This window comes from Ambystoma mexicanum, chromosome 3p, assembly GCF_040938575.1.
Source record: "Ambystoma mexicanum isolate Mex_15411 chromosome 3p, UKY_AmexF1_1, whole genome shotgun sequence".
In the NCBI taxonomy this organism is placed as follows: Eukaryota; Metazoa; Chordata; class Amphibia; order Caudata; family Ambystomatidae; genus Ambystoma; species Ambystoma mexicanum.
The window spans coordinates 169,618,659-169,635,385 of NC_090925.1; the positions used below are offsets into that span (position 1 = coordinate 169,618,659).

The 16,727-nt window shown below is 45.5% G+C and overlaps 1 protein-coding gene across 2 annotated transcripts in view; it reads left to right on the plus strand.

Annotated features, from left to right (window-relative positions):
* The window catches only part of PHC1 (polyhomeotic homolog 1), a 325,158-nt gene that overhangs the window by 136,628 nt on the left and 171,803 nt on the right, over positions 1–16,727 (plus strand). For both annotated transcript variants that reach the window (XM_069650568.1, XM_069650569.1), the window contains 2 exons: positions 12,725–12,875; positions 13,455–13,642. In XM_069650568.1, coding sequence (XP_069506669.1) covers positions 12,725–12,875; positions 13,455–13,642 — 339 coding nt within the window. The remainder of the gene's footprint in view (positions 1–12,724; positions 12,876–13,454; positions 13,643–16,727) is intronic.

Below are 16,727 nucleotides of genomic sequence, written 5' to 3' on the forward strand. Positions count from 1 at the left end.
GTGAGAGGCAGGCTTCCCTGAACTCTGGCAGCTCGGTGATGCATTGCGGACTTGGCTCGCCTTCCGAAATGTAGGCCAAGCACCCGGAATTTTCACGGCAGCAGCAGTTCTCCTCCTCTGTTGGCATTAGCTCGCACCGATTGCACGTGCACCAGGTGGAGACGCCGTCCATGCGACATGGTCCAGGCTCTTCATCCGTTGACTGGTCCTCCCAACTGCCGTCCGAATCCCCATCGTTTTCGCGTGCTTGCCTTTCCAGTAGTTCTTCCTCGGTGTACTCGGGCTCGTACATATACGGCATTATTGTAGCCATTGTGTGGTAAACAAAGTAAAATAATTTACAGAGATGGTACAGGTGTTCACAAGGCCTAGAAGCGGCGAAGGTAGCTGACAAGAGCACAGAAACGAGTCACAGAATACTCAAAGTAACACACAGAGAGTAATGGAATCGAAAATCTGCTGCTGTGTGTTGTGAAACGGTGTGTTTATACTTATTGAGGAAAGAGGCGTCCTGCCATTTCCATGGCGACACTTCATTAGCTGAGGCGCAGCGATTGTTGACACGAAACGTGCTTTGGCGTTGGGAAATGGGCGGTACGCGTCTGCTGATGTCAGGCTCAGGGGCGGGGGGTTTGATTTAGTGCCGCAAACGCAGGTGAGCCAGGTCGATGGGGGGAAATGATAGGATTATCAGAAAATGGCGGCTGATTTCGAGTGCGTTAATGGACGAAAAGTCGGGTAAGGTCCATAGGAAAGTTTTCTACGATCTACCGATTTATGCTTAAAAACACATGGCCGAACCGTAGGGACAATAAAAAAAAGTCCCGGAACTATCCTTTAAGGAACAAACGAGGAATAACATCTATGCAAGGATGGCTAGACAAGAAACGTTGGGCTTTCTGTAGGAACTTATTGGTACCATCTAGCTATTCCTTGTATATATTGTGTATTCCTTTCCTGGGCAAACTCTTGGAAAAACTGTCCATCTCCCAGCTTAATCTACATACTGAATCTGTTGGTTGCCTCCATGACCACCAGTCTGGCTTCAGAGGTGCCGGAAGCTCTCCTGAACACCCGTGAAGACTTGCTCTCCAATCTTGACTCTAATCTCCCTTCTGTCCTAATTCTCGATCTATCCACTGCTTTTGACAGTCAACCATGCCACCCTGCTCTATCGTCTCCGGGGCAACCTTGGTATTACTGATCAGGCTCTCTGGCCTGGTTGACCTCCTTTAACACCGACAGATCATCTCTGGTCCAACTGGGGTCTCCCTCTCTCTACTTGTGGTGTTCCCCAGGGGTCTAACCTCTCCCTGGCTCCTCTTGCCCACTGTACCTCTACATTCTGCTCCCAATTGATCAATGTTATGCGGATGACCCTCTGCTCTCATTAAGGCTTCCCTCAGCCACCTCTGCTTCTTCTCTCATACAAGACGTTTGGCCGCAATTCAGGAATGGTGTTCCGCCAATGATCTCTGCCTTAATGCCAGTAAGACTAAAATCCTCCTTTGGGACACCCGCTCCCTCCTTTCCTCTCTCTAGCCGACCACTCTGAGCCCTCTTCCTGCTCCTTCCTGTGAGGCTAAGAACCTTGGTGTCATCTTCGACTCCACCCTCTCCTTCTCTCCTCACATCTGTCTCTAAGAAGTCAAACTATCAGCTACACCTCCTCGGAGGTATTCTTCCTTTTCTCCCTTTGCTCCAGAACCTCACTGTCTCCAGAGCTCTGGTCCTCTCTAGGCTGGACTATTGCAACAGCCTCTTTCTAAATCTTCCTGCCACTATTCTTCGACCTTTACAACTTATCCAGAACAGGACTGCGAGACTTGTCTTTGACCTCCAAGTCCAGGGATTCTATCTCTCAAGCACTGAAATCACTTCACTGGCTCACAGTGACTGCAAGGACCAACTTCAAGGCCATCTTCATTGTCCACAAGGCTTTCTGGGGCCTGGGACTGCTCTACCTCTAACTTTCTCTTCCAGAGCATCTTCCTTCTCAAGCTCTTCGCTCATCCACCTCCACCTCTCTGAGGGTCAAACGCTTCTCCAAGCAGAGAGTTGGGGGCAGATCTATCTCCTCGGCGGGGGCCTCCCCCTGGAACAGTCTCCCTGCCTCTCTCAAACTTGAACAGAACCACCTCCGATTCCGGAAGCAACTCAAGACCTTTCCTTTTGCTTCCGCTTTCTCTCTTCCTCTCCCCTGCTGATGCACCGACAGCGCAGCGCACTGGTCACATGGGCGCCCTCTGTCCCAGGCTGTGTCCAGTTGCCCTCCCACTGCCTCCGGCTTTCCCAGCACTTAAGAGTCTGTATCTGCAACCCTACAGTCCCTTCTCTCTGCACTTATGAGCCACCCTCTGGCTGCACTTGTGAGTAAACTGCACTTTCCCCTCCCCCAGGCACTTCTCCCCTCTTCCCCACACTTGCACGATCTGAATGACACAAGGCTTAGTAAAATCGTTATTTTGTCCTCCCTTCCTTTTCTTGTCTGCCTAGAAACACTTGCGTACAGGTGCTTTATAAATGCCATATCATATAGACTTAAGTGTAGAATTGGCAAAGAATACTGTAGGTCCTTTAAGAAATGTTTGTGTACCATTGTTAAACAAATTTCAGCAGATCGAGCAAACCAATAGAGAACTATATGGGATTCCCACGAAGGTAAAGAAATGGGTACTGCAAAGGGATTGGCTGGATACTACTGAGCAGATGCGAATGTTCAAAGTCCACTCCAGTCTGTCATATCTTGCTTCATAATAGAGAGGACGGGCACTGTTTCTAAAATTTGTACTCTGTGTAAAGACAATCTGATGCAGTCACTGGAATATTTATTGGTGGACTGCACGGCACTATGCACTTGGAGAACCATTTTTGGGGAACTATATGCCGGATGATCAGTAGCTGACCCCTCGTGATTTCTAGCTCGCAGTGTCTAGTGGTAATGAAAATGCTCTAACTATTTCTGTTATTTATTTATTTTTTTTACTCCTAATATAATTTAAAATCATGATTATAATTTGCATTTTAGGGATATTGTATTGCCTTGGTGCTATTGGACTGTTTAAGTACTGTTAGTGTGATTCTGATTGATCGATTTTATTCATGGTTTTAATTGTATAATATAAGTATTCGTTTGTTTGGAAAATGTGTAAGCTTACATGTTTAACCAAATCTCTCACAAAATTAACGAGGGCAGACTAAAATGTACTGTGTAATTATGATCTATTTTTCTATATGGTATGTAACCAAGCAGGACTGTCATATTTCAAAACGCAATTAATCAAAGCAGTGATATCCGTGAAGTCAATGTGTCATTAGTGATGACATCAGTGATCTCTCCAGTGATGTTATGTATGATTTCAATTATTGTCATTAGTGATTTCATCAGGGGTGTCATCTGTGATTTCGTTGTGGTCATACGCTGCGCAACAGGGGGTGCATAGGTAAGGTGGACTTGCTTGAAATCCAATTGCTGCTGAACCTTTAAGTGCATTTGTTGCGTTGAAACTGATCACCTTAACCCGCAATCTCAAGTTCAAAACATATAACGCAATATGATTTACTTGACTAAAGGATGGAAACTTTGTTTAAAAATTAAACCATAGACCTTGCACTTATAAGCCGATTGAAACAGCGTAGCAAATTTTAGAAGCCCAGTCCCTGTATATGAAGTCTTTGATGGGTGTCCCATAAAAGATTCTGCAGACTCTCAGGTGAGTAGCACTAGAAGAAGCCCCTCAAGATGGGGAGTTCCAAACAATGAAAGAAGCAGGCGTTGAGCCCCGACTTAATTCGGAATTACTGAAGTCTAGTTTGAGAGGTATTTAGGAGGCAGCCACCACCCCATGGTCCAACAGGACTAGAAGGACTGACCAGCGCCAGTCTCAAGTAGCACTAAGGTAAGCAGGTCTTGCACCAAATGGAAAGCTAATGGGGATATCGGCTGCTTAAGTGATCACCCCTTGTCAGCACCTCAAGATGAAAGTGCCCTCTGTTGCTAGACATCCACTGTGGAAGACTAGCCTCATTGTATTTAGAGGTCTTGCTGAGTCATCAGATATCCGATTTGAAGGCTACCACCAGAGATTGTGAGACAAAAGAATGTTCATATGACAACAAAACCAATGGGGCATCATCCAACACCAGAGAATTGTTCACAATTCAAAAACTCTAATCTCCATGCCCTCTCCCCATCGTAATCACTAAAGATGCCAAATGGGGCACCAGCATACAGGAAGCTATGACAAGCAAAGTTGATGAAATCAGAGAGGGGGTAAGGGCCAATGGTACTGTCCCAGACCTCACCAGTGCCATTGCCAAACGAAATCTGCCCCTGCCAACGTTTCCACCATTCTCTTTCAAGGAATTTACAGAATTGGAAATTTCCGGAATACTGTTCAACCTCCAACCCACCATGTGCAAGGGGCTATCTTCCCTTCGGTGGTCATTTAAGCTTGTGCAGTACAACTCCTACCCCTTATTACCAAGTTTCCGATAGAACAATGTCCCCAGTCTCATCAAGCATGACTGCATCTCACCATTGCTGAAGAAACCATCCTTGGGACCTGGCTCTACTGGACAACTTCCATCCCATTACCCAACTTTCCTGTTGGTAACCCTGCATAAGATGGCACATTTACAAATTCAAGAATTTTTAGTATCTCACAACCTTTTGGGAGATAGACAATCTGGCTTTAGGAAGACTCATAGCACTGAATCCACCCTGCTTGACTTAGTCTAACATCTTACATCACTTTGATGGGGGCAGCACTGTGATGCTGATGCTGCTTGATATGGCCTCTGCTTTTGACGTGGTGGATCATAAAGTACTGGTGCAGAGGCTTCGTAATACAGCCTTCTTTTCCTCTGAGACGGCCAATTGGGTCAACTCCTTTTACAGGACGTCTAGCTAAGGTCTTCCATAATGATGCCATGGCCACCAACTATCCTGTCCCATGCGAAGTACCACAGGGGGCGTGCATTTCAACCACACTTCAACATCTATACCATCCCCCTCTTTGAAATGTTCGAGGAAGAAGGATCCATGTGCGCAAACTATGCAGATGACTGTGTCTGATCACCCTTTCCGGGAATCATACCAGAGATACAATTACGTTTAACATCTACAACCGGATCGGATCTTGCATGATGGACAATGGCTTTGCGCTTAATGCAAGAACAAAAAAAAAACTGATGAACGCAGGCACGGCCGCCCAGTTAAGGAAACTGCAACAAATACAAGGCTAGGTTGTACTGGAATGACTCTCCCCAAAGTCAAAACTCAGGTTGTCGTCCTAGATCAGGAACTATCTATGACGACCCATATTATGTCTTGTCACCAGCTTGGCTTACTTCTTAAAACTGTTAGAATAAATTAGGCCATTCCTTATTCGGTCAAATTGTGCCACTTGAGCTGTCCCGCCTTCAGGTTGTCCAAAATAATGCTGTGGGCGTGGTGGAAGGCCTGAAAAGATCTGATCATAACGCCAAGAGGACCAGTCACTAGCTCCCAGTGGAAAGTGACTTACCGGACTCTCTGCATCATACACCGATGCCTCCATGGGGAAAAGTCACAGCTAACTTGCTGACCGATTCGAATGGCTCCTGGTAAGGAGAGTTCTACGGTCTAATGGCCACCTCTTGTTTATTCCCAGAGCTAAACTGGCCATAGTGGCTCAGGGATCCTTCCCGCATACGGCACCTAGACAGTGGGATGACCTGCCTCAGACTTAAGATCCTGCCCAAGCTTTGGAAAATGTAAACATGCTCTCAAAACTGTTCTCTTTAGATGTACCTCCACAGCCTGACCCTTAAATTGCTCAGTTTTATGTTTTTAGTCATTCTGTCACGTCCTTGCGCCATCATGGCCATGGGCCTTATCCATGCGCATTACAAATGAATTTAATAAATAAATGGTATTTTGGCTTCTCTGGAGGTCTTGGGCTGGTTTGGAGGCAGCATGGATTTGTCACATGACACAGCAGAGACTCTAAAGGATGACTCGACAGATGCCTGTCTTGCATTGACTCTTCTGCAGCTCGACTGTTTAACTACAGGTTTCTGGCAGTCTACTCTTCTGGTGAAGGTGAGCATAGCAGGGATCCAGCATGCCAGGAGAGCAATAGGGATGCCCACGAAGATTTCAACCTTTGGGTTGGAAATCCTTGCAACAGAGTAAATCTGGGTCCAGGTCGTTCAGATGAATTGCGCAACTGCTGACGACTCTTACCAGAGATGGTGATGCAGTTTAAGCAGATAATGTGAATGGTTATGCTGGAGGGAGGCACCTTGAAAAGGTCTTCCATGACGAGCAGACAGTCGACATCTCAAGCGTGGAGGTTGAGATTAGCCAATGCTAGTTTCTTCAGCAGGTCTCTGGTGTCCCTCGTCTTTGGATTTCTTCAGGTTACAATTTTGTTTCCGGGGTCCAGCTCCCTTCCTTGTATACAGAAATCGAGCTGTGGCTCAGCTCGCCCATCCATTTTTGGACCTTTCAACGGTCAAACTTGGAGGTAGCTGTCCAATTCCAGTAACAGCCATCGCCAACCGTGAGAGGGCTGGAGCCCTCTTGCCCCACACTGCAGGAGCGGTGCATCGAGACCCCTGACCTGCACCCACTACAATATTCTTTGCTGGCATTCTGAATTATTTCCGATTTGCAGCATTACACCCCTCTGGCACCTGCACGCACTTGCTGCTCGATTGTGATCTGCGAGCTGAATTTACAGGAATCGGCTGTTCCCCATCGAACCGTGATGATATGAGCATCGTCGCCTGACCATAAAATGGCCAGCGCGATGCGGGATGGAACCGAGGCTAATCCCGGTTTCTAGGCAACAGCATGCCTTTTTGCTAACTCCCGCTTCTGGCAGGCGGAAGCCGGCCCTGCGGAAGAAGGCACTAGGAAAAAGGCTTCTTGTTTGCTACCTGTTCGCCGACAGACGCCGTATACTACCAACCTGATCGACAGAGGTACGCACCCCAATCTTTACACCTTCTTTCTACACTCTTTTAAGGTTATCTTGTTGCAGACAGCCACCTACCCTTAAACATACGTACTCTGACGCTACAACATTGTGCCCTTCCGTGTTGTCGTCTTCCGGCACTGACTACCGTTATTGCTCTCATGCGGTCTATGCCTGATACAATCACTGCCAGTACCAGTCACCTGACTTGCAAATCTGATACCCTCCAACGGGTTCTTCCTATTCTACTGCAGTCTGTAGAGCTGCCTACCTCCACCCGCCACTGGCCGTCCTATTCTTCTGGCTTTACCCTGTGCCTACTGAATCAGCCTACTGCTTATTTGTGCCCATTGAAGTAGCCCACCACCCAATTGGTGCTGTTTGAATTAGCCTATTGAATTGGCCCACTGCTTATTTGTGCCAATTGAATTGGCCCACTGCTTATTTGTGCCAATTGAATTGGCCCACTGCTTATTTGTGCCAATTGAATTGGCCCACTGCTTATTTGTGCCAATTCAATTGGCCCACTGCTTATTTGTGCCTATTGAATTAGCCTACCACCCAATTGGCGCTGTTTGAATTGGCCTACTGCTCACTGTTTGCTATTTATAGTGTTCCAACCACCACCTTATCCCCTGCCAAAACATGTACAACATTACCTACAGTCTGCACGCTGTTACTACTCTACTCATAACTAGTCTCCTAGTGTACTGTGACTGGCTCACTCCCTTTGGTGCACAAGCCCCACTTAACTTGACCATAATGTCATTATTTAGCCCCATCATCTCCGGCCAACCCAGCTACTCCACTTTATAGTTCACTTGCAAGCATCCCTTACACTTTAAATCACAGGAACTCTAGACTCCGCACCAGATTAACCAAACTTCATGAACCCCTTACGAGATCTCTGCCGCCAACAAATAAGAAAATTAACCTTCTCACCCGTGAAAAGCGCAACAATGCTAATATTGCCAACCTCGCCAACCACACCACAATCCTGCCTATCCAGTTTGCCACTACGAAGCGGCATACTATGCATAAACCAACCACTCCTATTCCTGCCATAGCTACCACCGAGGACTACCCACTGAAAGGAGCCCTTATAAATGCTAGGTCCTTGGTTGTCCATGCAACGGACATCTCTGACCTGATACTGGCAGACAACTTGGACTTCCTTACCATCTCTGAATCGTAGTTACATGATGCGGCAGGACCATTGCTCTTGCTAGCTGTCCCAGATGGTTATACAATATTTAGACAGGACAGAGATAAAACACGAGGTGGAGGAATTGCCATTATATCTAAAACAAGCCTCGCTCTGAGACCTGTGCCCCTGCTAACTATGCAATCCTGGGAAGTTTTTACTGTTAAACTCCTTCTAATCAACTCAGTCCCTCACCATCCACTTAATCTATAGACCTCCTGGCCCACTGGGAAAGTTAGAGGAAGATAGCTACACTCTATTATCCAACAACCTTAAAACTACTACACTAGGTGACTTCAATTTAGGATTTAACGACCCGCTAGATAAACACAGCTAATATTCTGTCCGAACTCGGACTATCCCAAGAAATTTACAAACCTACCCATAACAAAGGGCGAACCTTAGATTGGGTGGCTGACTACAATTGTACTGCCAACATCACCTCGATCTCCCGGCAACTGTGTACAGACCGCTTCCTCGTGTCTTTCACACTGTCCACCATCAGACCACTCCCGTTGATCGCAGCAATTGCCCCACCTTGTTTAACAAGGAATAAAAAGAATATCACAGTGGACAAAGTGATCCCAGCCATTCTTCCAACCCTTAACTCGCTGGCAGACCACTTGGATCCAGGCACACTGGTCAACGAGTACAACAAAGTTATGCTTACCGCACTTGACAAAATTGCTCCACTTAAACTCAGACCAAGGAAGCCCAAATCTCACCTAAACCAGTGGTTCACCCCCCCCAGCTAAGGGACTTATGACTCCTAAAGAGGAATTGCTAAACCACCTGGAGACTACTCCCATCAGAAGACAATGTCCAAACTAGCCAAAATCTCATCCCAATACAAAAAGGAAATATACCTGGCTAAACGTAATCCCTATAATGAATGTATCTCTAACGTCAATTCCAGCATGAAGGAATTATTCACCATATTAAAAGAATTAGTCACCCATTCCCACTCTCCAACAAAGTAGCGACCCTCAAGAATAAAATGGCCAAAAAAAAGCCTCCCTTATCTCGATATCAGAGCTGAATAACTTGGTCTTCCTCCCTGGTTATACATCACCTGACCGTCCCGCTAGATTCCACTTCACTAAAACATCCACGCTTGAGGTAGAAAAAGTGATTCTCTCACTCAAGCCCTCCAATTGCCAGTGTGACCTATGCCCAGCACAGATTATAAAAGATGCAGCAAGAGATCTTGCCCCTTTTATTTCCAAACTTGTCAATGCCTCCTTCTCGTCTGGCATCATTCCACTAACCTGAAGCAATCCTGGGTGCTCCCATTGCTAAACAAGCAAACATTAGATCCATTAATTCCTACCAACTACCGTCCCATCACGACGCTACCCTTCTTGTACAAATACTTGATAAGGTTGCTTATACGCATATCCAAAAATACTTGGAACTCCACAAACTTCTGGGAGCAAGACAATCGGGCTTCCGCCCCCTACATGGGACGGAAACTGCCCTCATCGACTTGGAAACTCAGGTTGATGACCTAAGAGACAAAGGCAAAACAGCTCTACTTCTATTACTAGACCTTTCAGCCGCATTCCACCTCTTGGACCACAAGGTCTTATGCGGCTACCTGGACTCGGCAGCTTACTTTTCTACAGAGGCCATCAGATGGGTAGAATCATTCCTGAGCTACAGAACCATGAGGGTCTTCTCCCCGTCAGCAGCAGCAGACCCTATTCCCATCAGGTGTGGTGTCCCCTAGGGCTCTTGCGTCTCCCCTACACTATATAATATATTCATCAAGTCCCTGTTTGATGATCTGGTCCATCTGGGTATCACCTACACTAACTATGCAGATGATCAGATTCTCCTCCCACTTTCCGCGGATTACAACAAGGACTTGGCGATGGTGAATAAAGTGTATCTCATCCAGGCATGGATGGCTACTCACGGTCTATGCCTGAATGATGAGACAAAGCTCCTCATCCTGGGTACCCACACTAACCTCAAGAAATTAGGCCAGGATTATTCATCCTTTACCATTGACGGGAACGTTATCAAGGTGGCCACCTTGGCTTCTACCTTGACTCTACCCTCTCCTTCGACAAACAAGTGAAATCAATGGCCTCTGCCACTGCCTACACTTGTAAGCTTATTAGGACCGGCAAACCCTTTTTGTCGAATGACAACTGCATGATCCTAGCCAGAGCCTTAATACTTTCCAGGCTAGATTATTGTAATGCCCTCTACATCGGCGCCAATAAAGCAATTATTTAGAGGTTACAAATCCTCTAAAACGACGCCTTAAGAGCTGCACTTGGTGTGACCAGAAGAGCACATATCTCAGTGACTAGGCGTCAAAACTGGCTCTCGACCCACAAGATCCTCCTAAAATCCACATCCCTCACTCATAAAGCACTCAACAATGCTCCCCCCAGCTATCTCGTGGATAGATTCCACAGGAGAACATCCATCAGACCTTTGAGACTTAGCAACAATAATTGCTTCACCATTCCTATATTCAGACTCGCTAAGGTAGGAGGCAGTAGTTTTCCTGTGAAAGCAGCCAAACTCTGGAACTCTCTGCCACTTCCACTTAGAGAAGATCAACCTTACCTGAATTTCAGAGGTAACTACATCAACCTGCTCAAATCTACCAACCTGTAGGCCTGACTGCTGGGCTACTTACTCCTGGTATTATGCCTGTACACTCAAAGTATCTCCTGACATAAGCCTTCTGTATATATGCATCTCTCTTGTGTATAACTTGCATATATGTTGTATTCTTGCCTATAATTTGTAACCGTGTATAACTTGTGCACTTGTTGTTGCCCTGATACCCCCGGGTCTGGTGCGCATTATAAATGAATAAACAAACCATTCGGAACAGCCAGGATCTGCTCAGCAACAGCTATGCTGTTGGTGGACTGTGGATTGGGGCTAGACAGCACACTCCGTTTCCTGCCAGCTGAAAAACACTGTTTTTTTTATTCCTGGGGGAAGCCTGCGAAAATGTATGGTTGAGAGATGGCTTTCCCCTCTCAAAAAGGCAGAGACTGCTAGCATACAGTACTTCAAAATGCATTATGACAGTAAAAAAGGCAACCAATGGTGTGTTAGAAAAAAAGATAAAATTATTTCTGCCACTGGCTTGTTTATGTATAATAAATGTATCCAACATGTTGCTTATGGCAAAGAAATGGGGACAATGTATTCCCACAGCACTCCATATAAATTGGCCTGTGCTGGATGGGAAAAATTAACATGCCATAAAATGGGATGACATTCCCTGCAAAGGTAAGTGCATGGGCTACAAGGTGCACCCAACACACTGGAGCAAGAACCCCGGGATCCCAGGAAGAACTCTGTATTAGGTAGGGGTGCTGCTATAGGAAATCAGATGCCAGAAACAAATGGAGATGTCTCCAATCACTGGTAACCAAGAAGGGTGAACCAGTGCCCCTAAAGGAACTCGGTAGGGTAGTGAGGTGAAATAATGTACTATATGTAAATGAAAGGTCCAGTAGTGGTGCTGGGGACTCTTAAATCGTTGGGAGATTTGCAAATAGAAACTTTTTTGAGCAATAGGTGTAATAGAACTATTGCAATCTTTTGCCAGTATTTCAGATGCCTCAAAGGGAATGTGGGGGTACCGTTTCGACTTTACATATTGAACATTGATTGTCAGCACTCTTTGGCCCCTCTGCAAGACCTATGTACCGTGTGTGATTCGCTTAGATATTTGTCTCTGATGTGGCCATTCATTTTCATGTCGCCCCCTGCATCGACTTTTGCTCCCCTTGGTGTAGATGTCCATTTTCATCCAAGCATATTCATTACTGTCCATTTTTCTCATTTTCTTTTTTATTATGCATTTGTAAGGCGCTTATACAACAAGTAAAGTGTGTTTCAAAGCGCCCACAGGGCAACAGGGAGGGATGGAAGAAAATTAGATCGAACACTGTAAGATGGAGGTGGATCTACTTGGCCTTGTGAGCCTTTAGAACGTGCAAGTACAGAAAGAGAGAAGGGGTGGGGGTAAGTGCTAGTACTATCAAGTGAGAAGTGCTAGGGAGTGAGAAGCGTTAAGTGCCTAGGTAGAATGGTATACCACCAATAAATAGGTAAGTGCAAGCCTGTGGTAGCACAGGTCAGTGGGTGCCAGGGAAAAGTGCTGAGAGGTGCAGCGACTGTAGGCAATTGAGTGTGGGAAGCCAGGACCCAGGAGGACACATAAGGGCCATGGTCACCAATATCAGCAGCTGGGAGGTTTAGCAGAGGAGGGAGGAAGGGAAGGAAGAGGTGAAAAGGTAAGTCTTGAGGAGCTTCTGGGACTTGAGGATGTCCGGCTACTTAAAAATGTGCTACTCATTTCTGTACTTATGTGATTAACTAAAAGAATGTTACAGGTTAGTAACTAATACTTGTGGACTAGTTCTTCTCTCCCTCTTTTCTTGTGTTGGAGCAGGCAGGTTGGAGGCACAAGGGGCTTTGCTTTATCAGCATTATGTAGCAATTGTCACTTGCCTCCACCCCTGCATGTTGACACAGGCAGGTAACTGTTCCTCCTTTTGTCCTGGTCACACAGGGAAAGCTTACATCTCTCTCCATGAAGAGAAAAGCATCGTCTGAGGAGGAGAAGGGGCCTTCGCCACCACCAGCCCCTGCTCCGCCCGCTGCAAAGATGGCCACACCGGTCGCCAGCCCCAGACCTCAGGAGGAGAAGAGCAACCTCCCTGGTGAGGACATGGCCTGAAGATCACAGCTTCTTTAATTCTCCTTCATATTTCCAAACCCACTTCCGTCTTTGTGCAGCTTCTAGGCCTCTTATGCCCTGTCTGGGCCTTTCCTCTTTTTTTCCCTACTCCATTCCCTACCCTATCACTGCAATGTGTTAACCTTTTCTTTATTTGTAATGTTTTCCTCTATTTTGCCTCCATGTCCTCTTTCTCCCCATCTTCCTACCTCTTAACTTTGCTTCGCCTTTTACTGCCCCAGTCTACCAAACCCCTTTGCTTTTTCCATCCCATTAGAAGCGTACCCAAAGGAGTGTGCTACGAAAGTAACTATATTCATTAGTCTTTCCTCAAAGGCTTCTACTCTGCATCTGTAACCACTCCACAGCATCTCGGACCTCTTGTATCTAGTACTTCTTTTCTCCTACCTACTCCTCGGACTGCAACAAAGTCCCCTCTTTCCACTTCTTAGTGAATTACGTTTTTCGTCCTGCATCTCCCCCAGACCTTCACCCTTTTTATTGGCCCATATTTTGCCCTCTGTATTCACCTCTTGTTTTCCATTCCTTCTCACACCTACAGAGAAGTCTGAGGCAAGCCAGGTAGTTGCCCAGTCTACGCCGGTGAGCAGCTCAACTGTGATCCCTGCCTTGGCACTGTCCTCCCGCCAGAATGGTGACTCGAAGCCCCCACAGGCTGTAGTGAAGCCACAGATCTTAACCCACGTCATTGAGGGATTCGTCATCCAGGAGGGAGCAGAACCATTTCCGGTGAGTACCACCTTCCCCTGTCCTAAGTCTACTTGTCATGGGCCACATTCTACCTACGGTTCGTTTGATCGGTGGGTAGCCACAGCACCCTCATGTTTTTGGGTAAGGAAGGCTTGTCAAGCTATTGTTGGATAAGGGAGACAGCATTAAGATGCCATTACTGTTGCGGTAGTAGTGGGTATTGGTTTCAAGAGGTGGCTCATTTATGAATCGCTAGATTATTTTCCTTTCCTTGGTTATCCAAATTCCATTTTTGCAAAACAAAAACGTTGCTTTTGAAAATCTTATGTCAACACTATTGCCTAAATATTGAAGTTCGAACGGACTAGTGACCCTGCCAGGAAGTGCTTCAAACATGATTAATTCAAGGCATTGCTCTTTGGTGGGATTGGTTGTTAAGCTGTTGAAACGAGCATGTGGCTATAAAATATCCAATGCTGCAGAAAGTTATTTTTTTATAGCTGTGGCATTTCAGTAGGTGATGCATGCCATTTCCGTTTATTAAAACTTCTGTGTTCTAAAATCTCTGAACCTAACCGCAGCTAGGAAATCCATTTTGGGGGAAAGTCTTTACATTGTATTTATTTGGTTATACATGTTAAAAAAAAAAAAAAAATGCAAACCAATTGCTTTAAAAAAAAAAAGAAGTTGGCATAATTCTTGAAGAAATAAATCGTGACCCCCATTTATTGTATAAAGAGGTTTTGGTTGAAAATCCAACTGCAATGTGTTACGAATCAAGAGTATTTGTCACTTCTCCCCAAGGGGGAGCCACCCCTTTTGAGGCTAGAGAGGTGAGCCCGTTCCGCAAGACCCCCCCCTTAGGAGTCTGGTCAAGTGGGAACTCTCTAGGAGTGACTCTCCCTTGGGGGACAAGTACTCTCTTTACCCCAGAGAACTCCACTCCCTATTCAAAGCCACCTCATCTGCATAGATGGGACTTACTTCAGTAATGGAAAACATACTCTCCTTTTGTATGGCTTCAGGCAATGCTGGATTAACTAAGACGCCTGAAGGAAAAGGGATTATCGCTTTAAGAACAGCCTTGTATGTGACCAGGACGAGTAGTACACAGGAGAGGGTGCAACATGCAGGGGAAGCCCTCTGCCATAGCTACGTCATGCAGGGGTGTTGTAGATGAACTGCTGAGCCTGCAGCAATCCGTGAAGTGGAGAACACCAGATCGAGCTGCTGTTGACCTGGCAATCAACAGCAGAAGAGCCGATGGGAGGATGGAGAGCGGAATACCGTCCGACATGGTGGTGTGACCATGGAATCACTGCAGTGGGCCTGGGGTCCATCCAACGTCAGACACCCATAGAGGTGGGAGACCTGAAACCTCCTGTCAGTAGAGCGTGGCAAGCCACGAAAGCAGAGTAGAGCAGTTGGGAAGGCTGGAAAGCACATAGGACTAACCGATGAACAAAGGTGTCTGGATGGAACAAAGGGGGAGGCCAAACCGAGGAGCATATCTTAAATAAATGAACTTGGTAAAACTGTGATACGAATGTTGGGCCATTGAGAAAGCATAAATATGTATATCCCAAGCAGCCAAGGAAAGTGAGTGACGATATTAAGCATGAGGCTTTGAGAAGGCCTTAAAGACTAATATGAAAGAGAAAGAAGTGACTAAAATTAAATATTGAAGAGTGGCGATTCCCTTAATGAAATACCCAGAGAAGTTTGTGAGTCACGGTTACACGTCATGCCCATGACTCGGAGAAGAAGCCTAGCAGAGAGACCCTAGGAAAAGTGGTGTCTCACCCATAATAAGAATCTACCAAAGACCGAAAGGATCAACTAAAGAGAGTGATAATCTCTTCCTTTGACCTTAACTATCTAAAAAACCATTAAAAGTGTAAGATTACAGACAAACTGTACACCAGCAGGAAAACAAAACCTATGAGCAGTTGGTAGGAGCTCCTAAATCAGACATTGAGAACTGGAATAGACCATCATAATGAGCTTGACCTTTTTTGTATGTATGGATCTATGTATAGGTACAACGCCCTTTCATCAACAGACGTTTTTTCGATGGTTCCTTTCATGAAAACTTCAACGAAGAAACGAAACAAAAAATATAGGGGGGCGAAAGTGCATATAAGGCGTGGTGGGGGTATTGGGAATAGAGAAAAAATAACGGCTGGGGGAATTAACCATCAACCCCCCCACACCACACCACCCAAAATGAAATTCGATGAGTTTTCTTTTGTTGAAAAATATTCATTTAAAAAAAATAAAACATCGGGAAAAGAAATCTGTCGATGAAATGACATGGAACCATATGTGTGTGTTCTTTTGGCAAACTTAAGTTGTTGGGTTTAGTGGTAAGGCAAGGTAGATTAGGTTTGGACAGAGAACATTTGTTTTAGTTGGACTTCCTGATGACAAATGAGCACCTTTGTTAGTTTGGATAGGTAGGGAATATCCTTATAGCAATAGGTCAAGATGGGCATTTCCTTTTATTCTGAATAAATCTGATAGAAATGTTCAATGGGTGTCTTACACCGTCTTCCGACCCACCACAAAATGCCATGTGTTTACTATATTTATAAACGGATACATTTTTATGAAGCTTTTAACTGTTTTGATACTACAAAACTGTTGTTTTATTATATTATTTTTGTAACCTTTCACAAGAACTCCAAGTCTGCCTGCCATGCTCCACTCTGCTGCCCTTCAAGTTTAACTTGCAATATTGCCATTACTTTGTTCAAATGTCCATTTGGGATATCTAAAAATGCTCTGTCTGCAGTGCAATAAATGGTACAACCTAATTTACACAGGAAGTCCTGCCCCAACACATCTAGCAGTGATAAGGGGCTGAAAAGAAGTGCATATTTTATCTGAGATTGAACTGTTGCTGTTGGGAGGTTTTCTTTATTTTTTACAGCCTCCGCCTCTGATAGTTCTTGGTAAAGCCAACCTATGTTTAGCAAGGGTCATTCACAACCCCAGTTGAACATAGCCACTCTTAAATTGCGTTGACTAAGCAGCAAGACTGAGCTAAGGAGGAAAGGCCAGTATTGTAATAAAGGAGTTTTTATGACATACCTGTGTGGGTCTTACCCTTACCAGTGCTGCT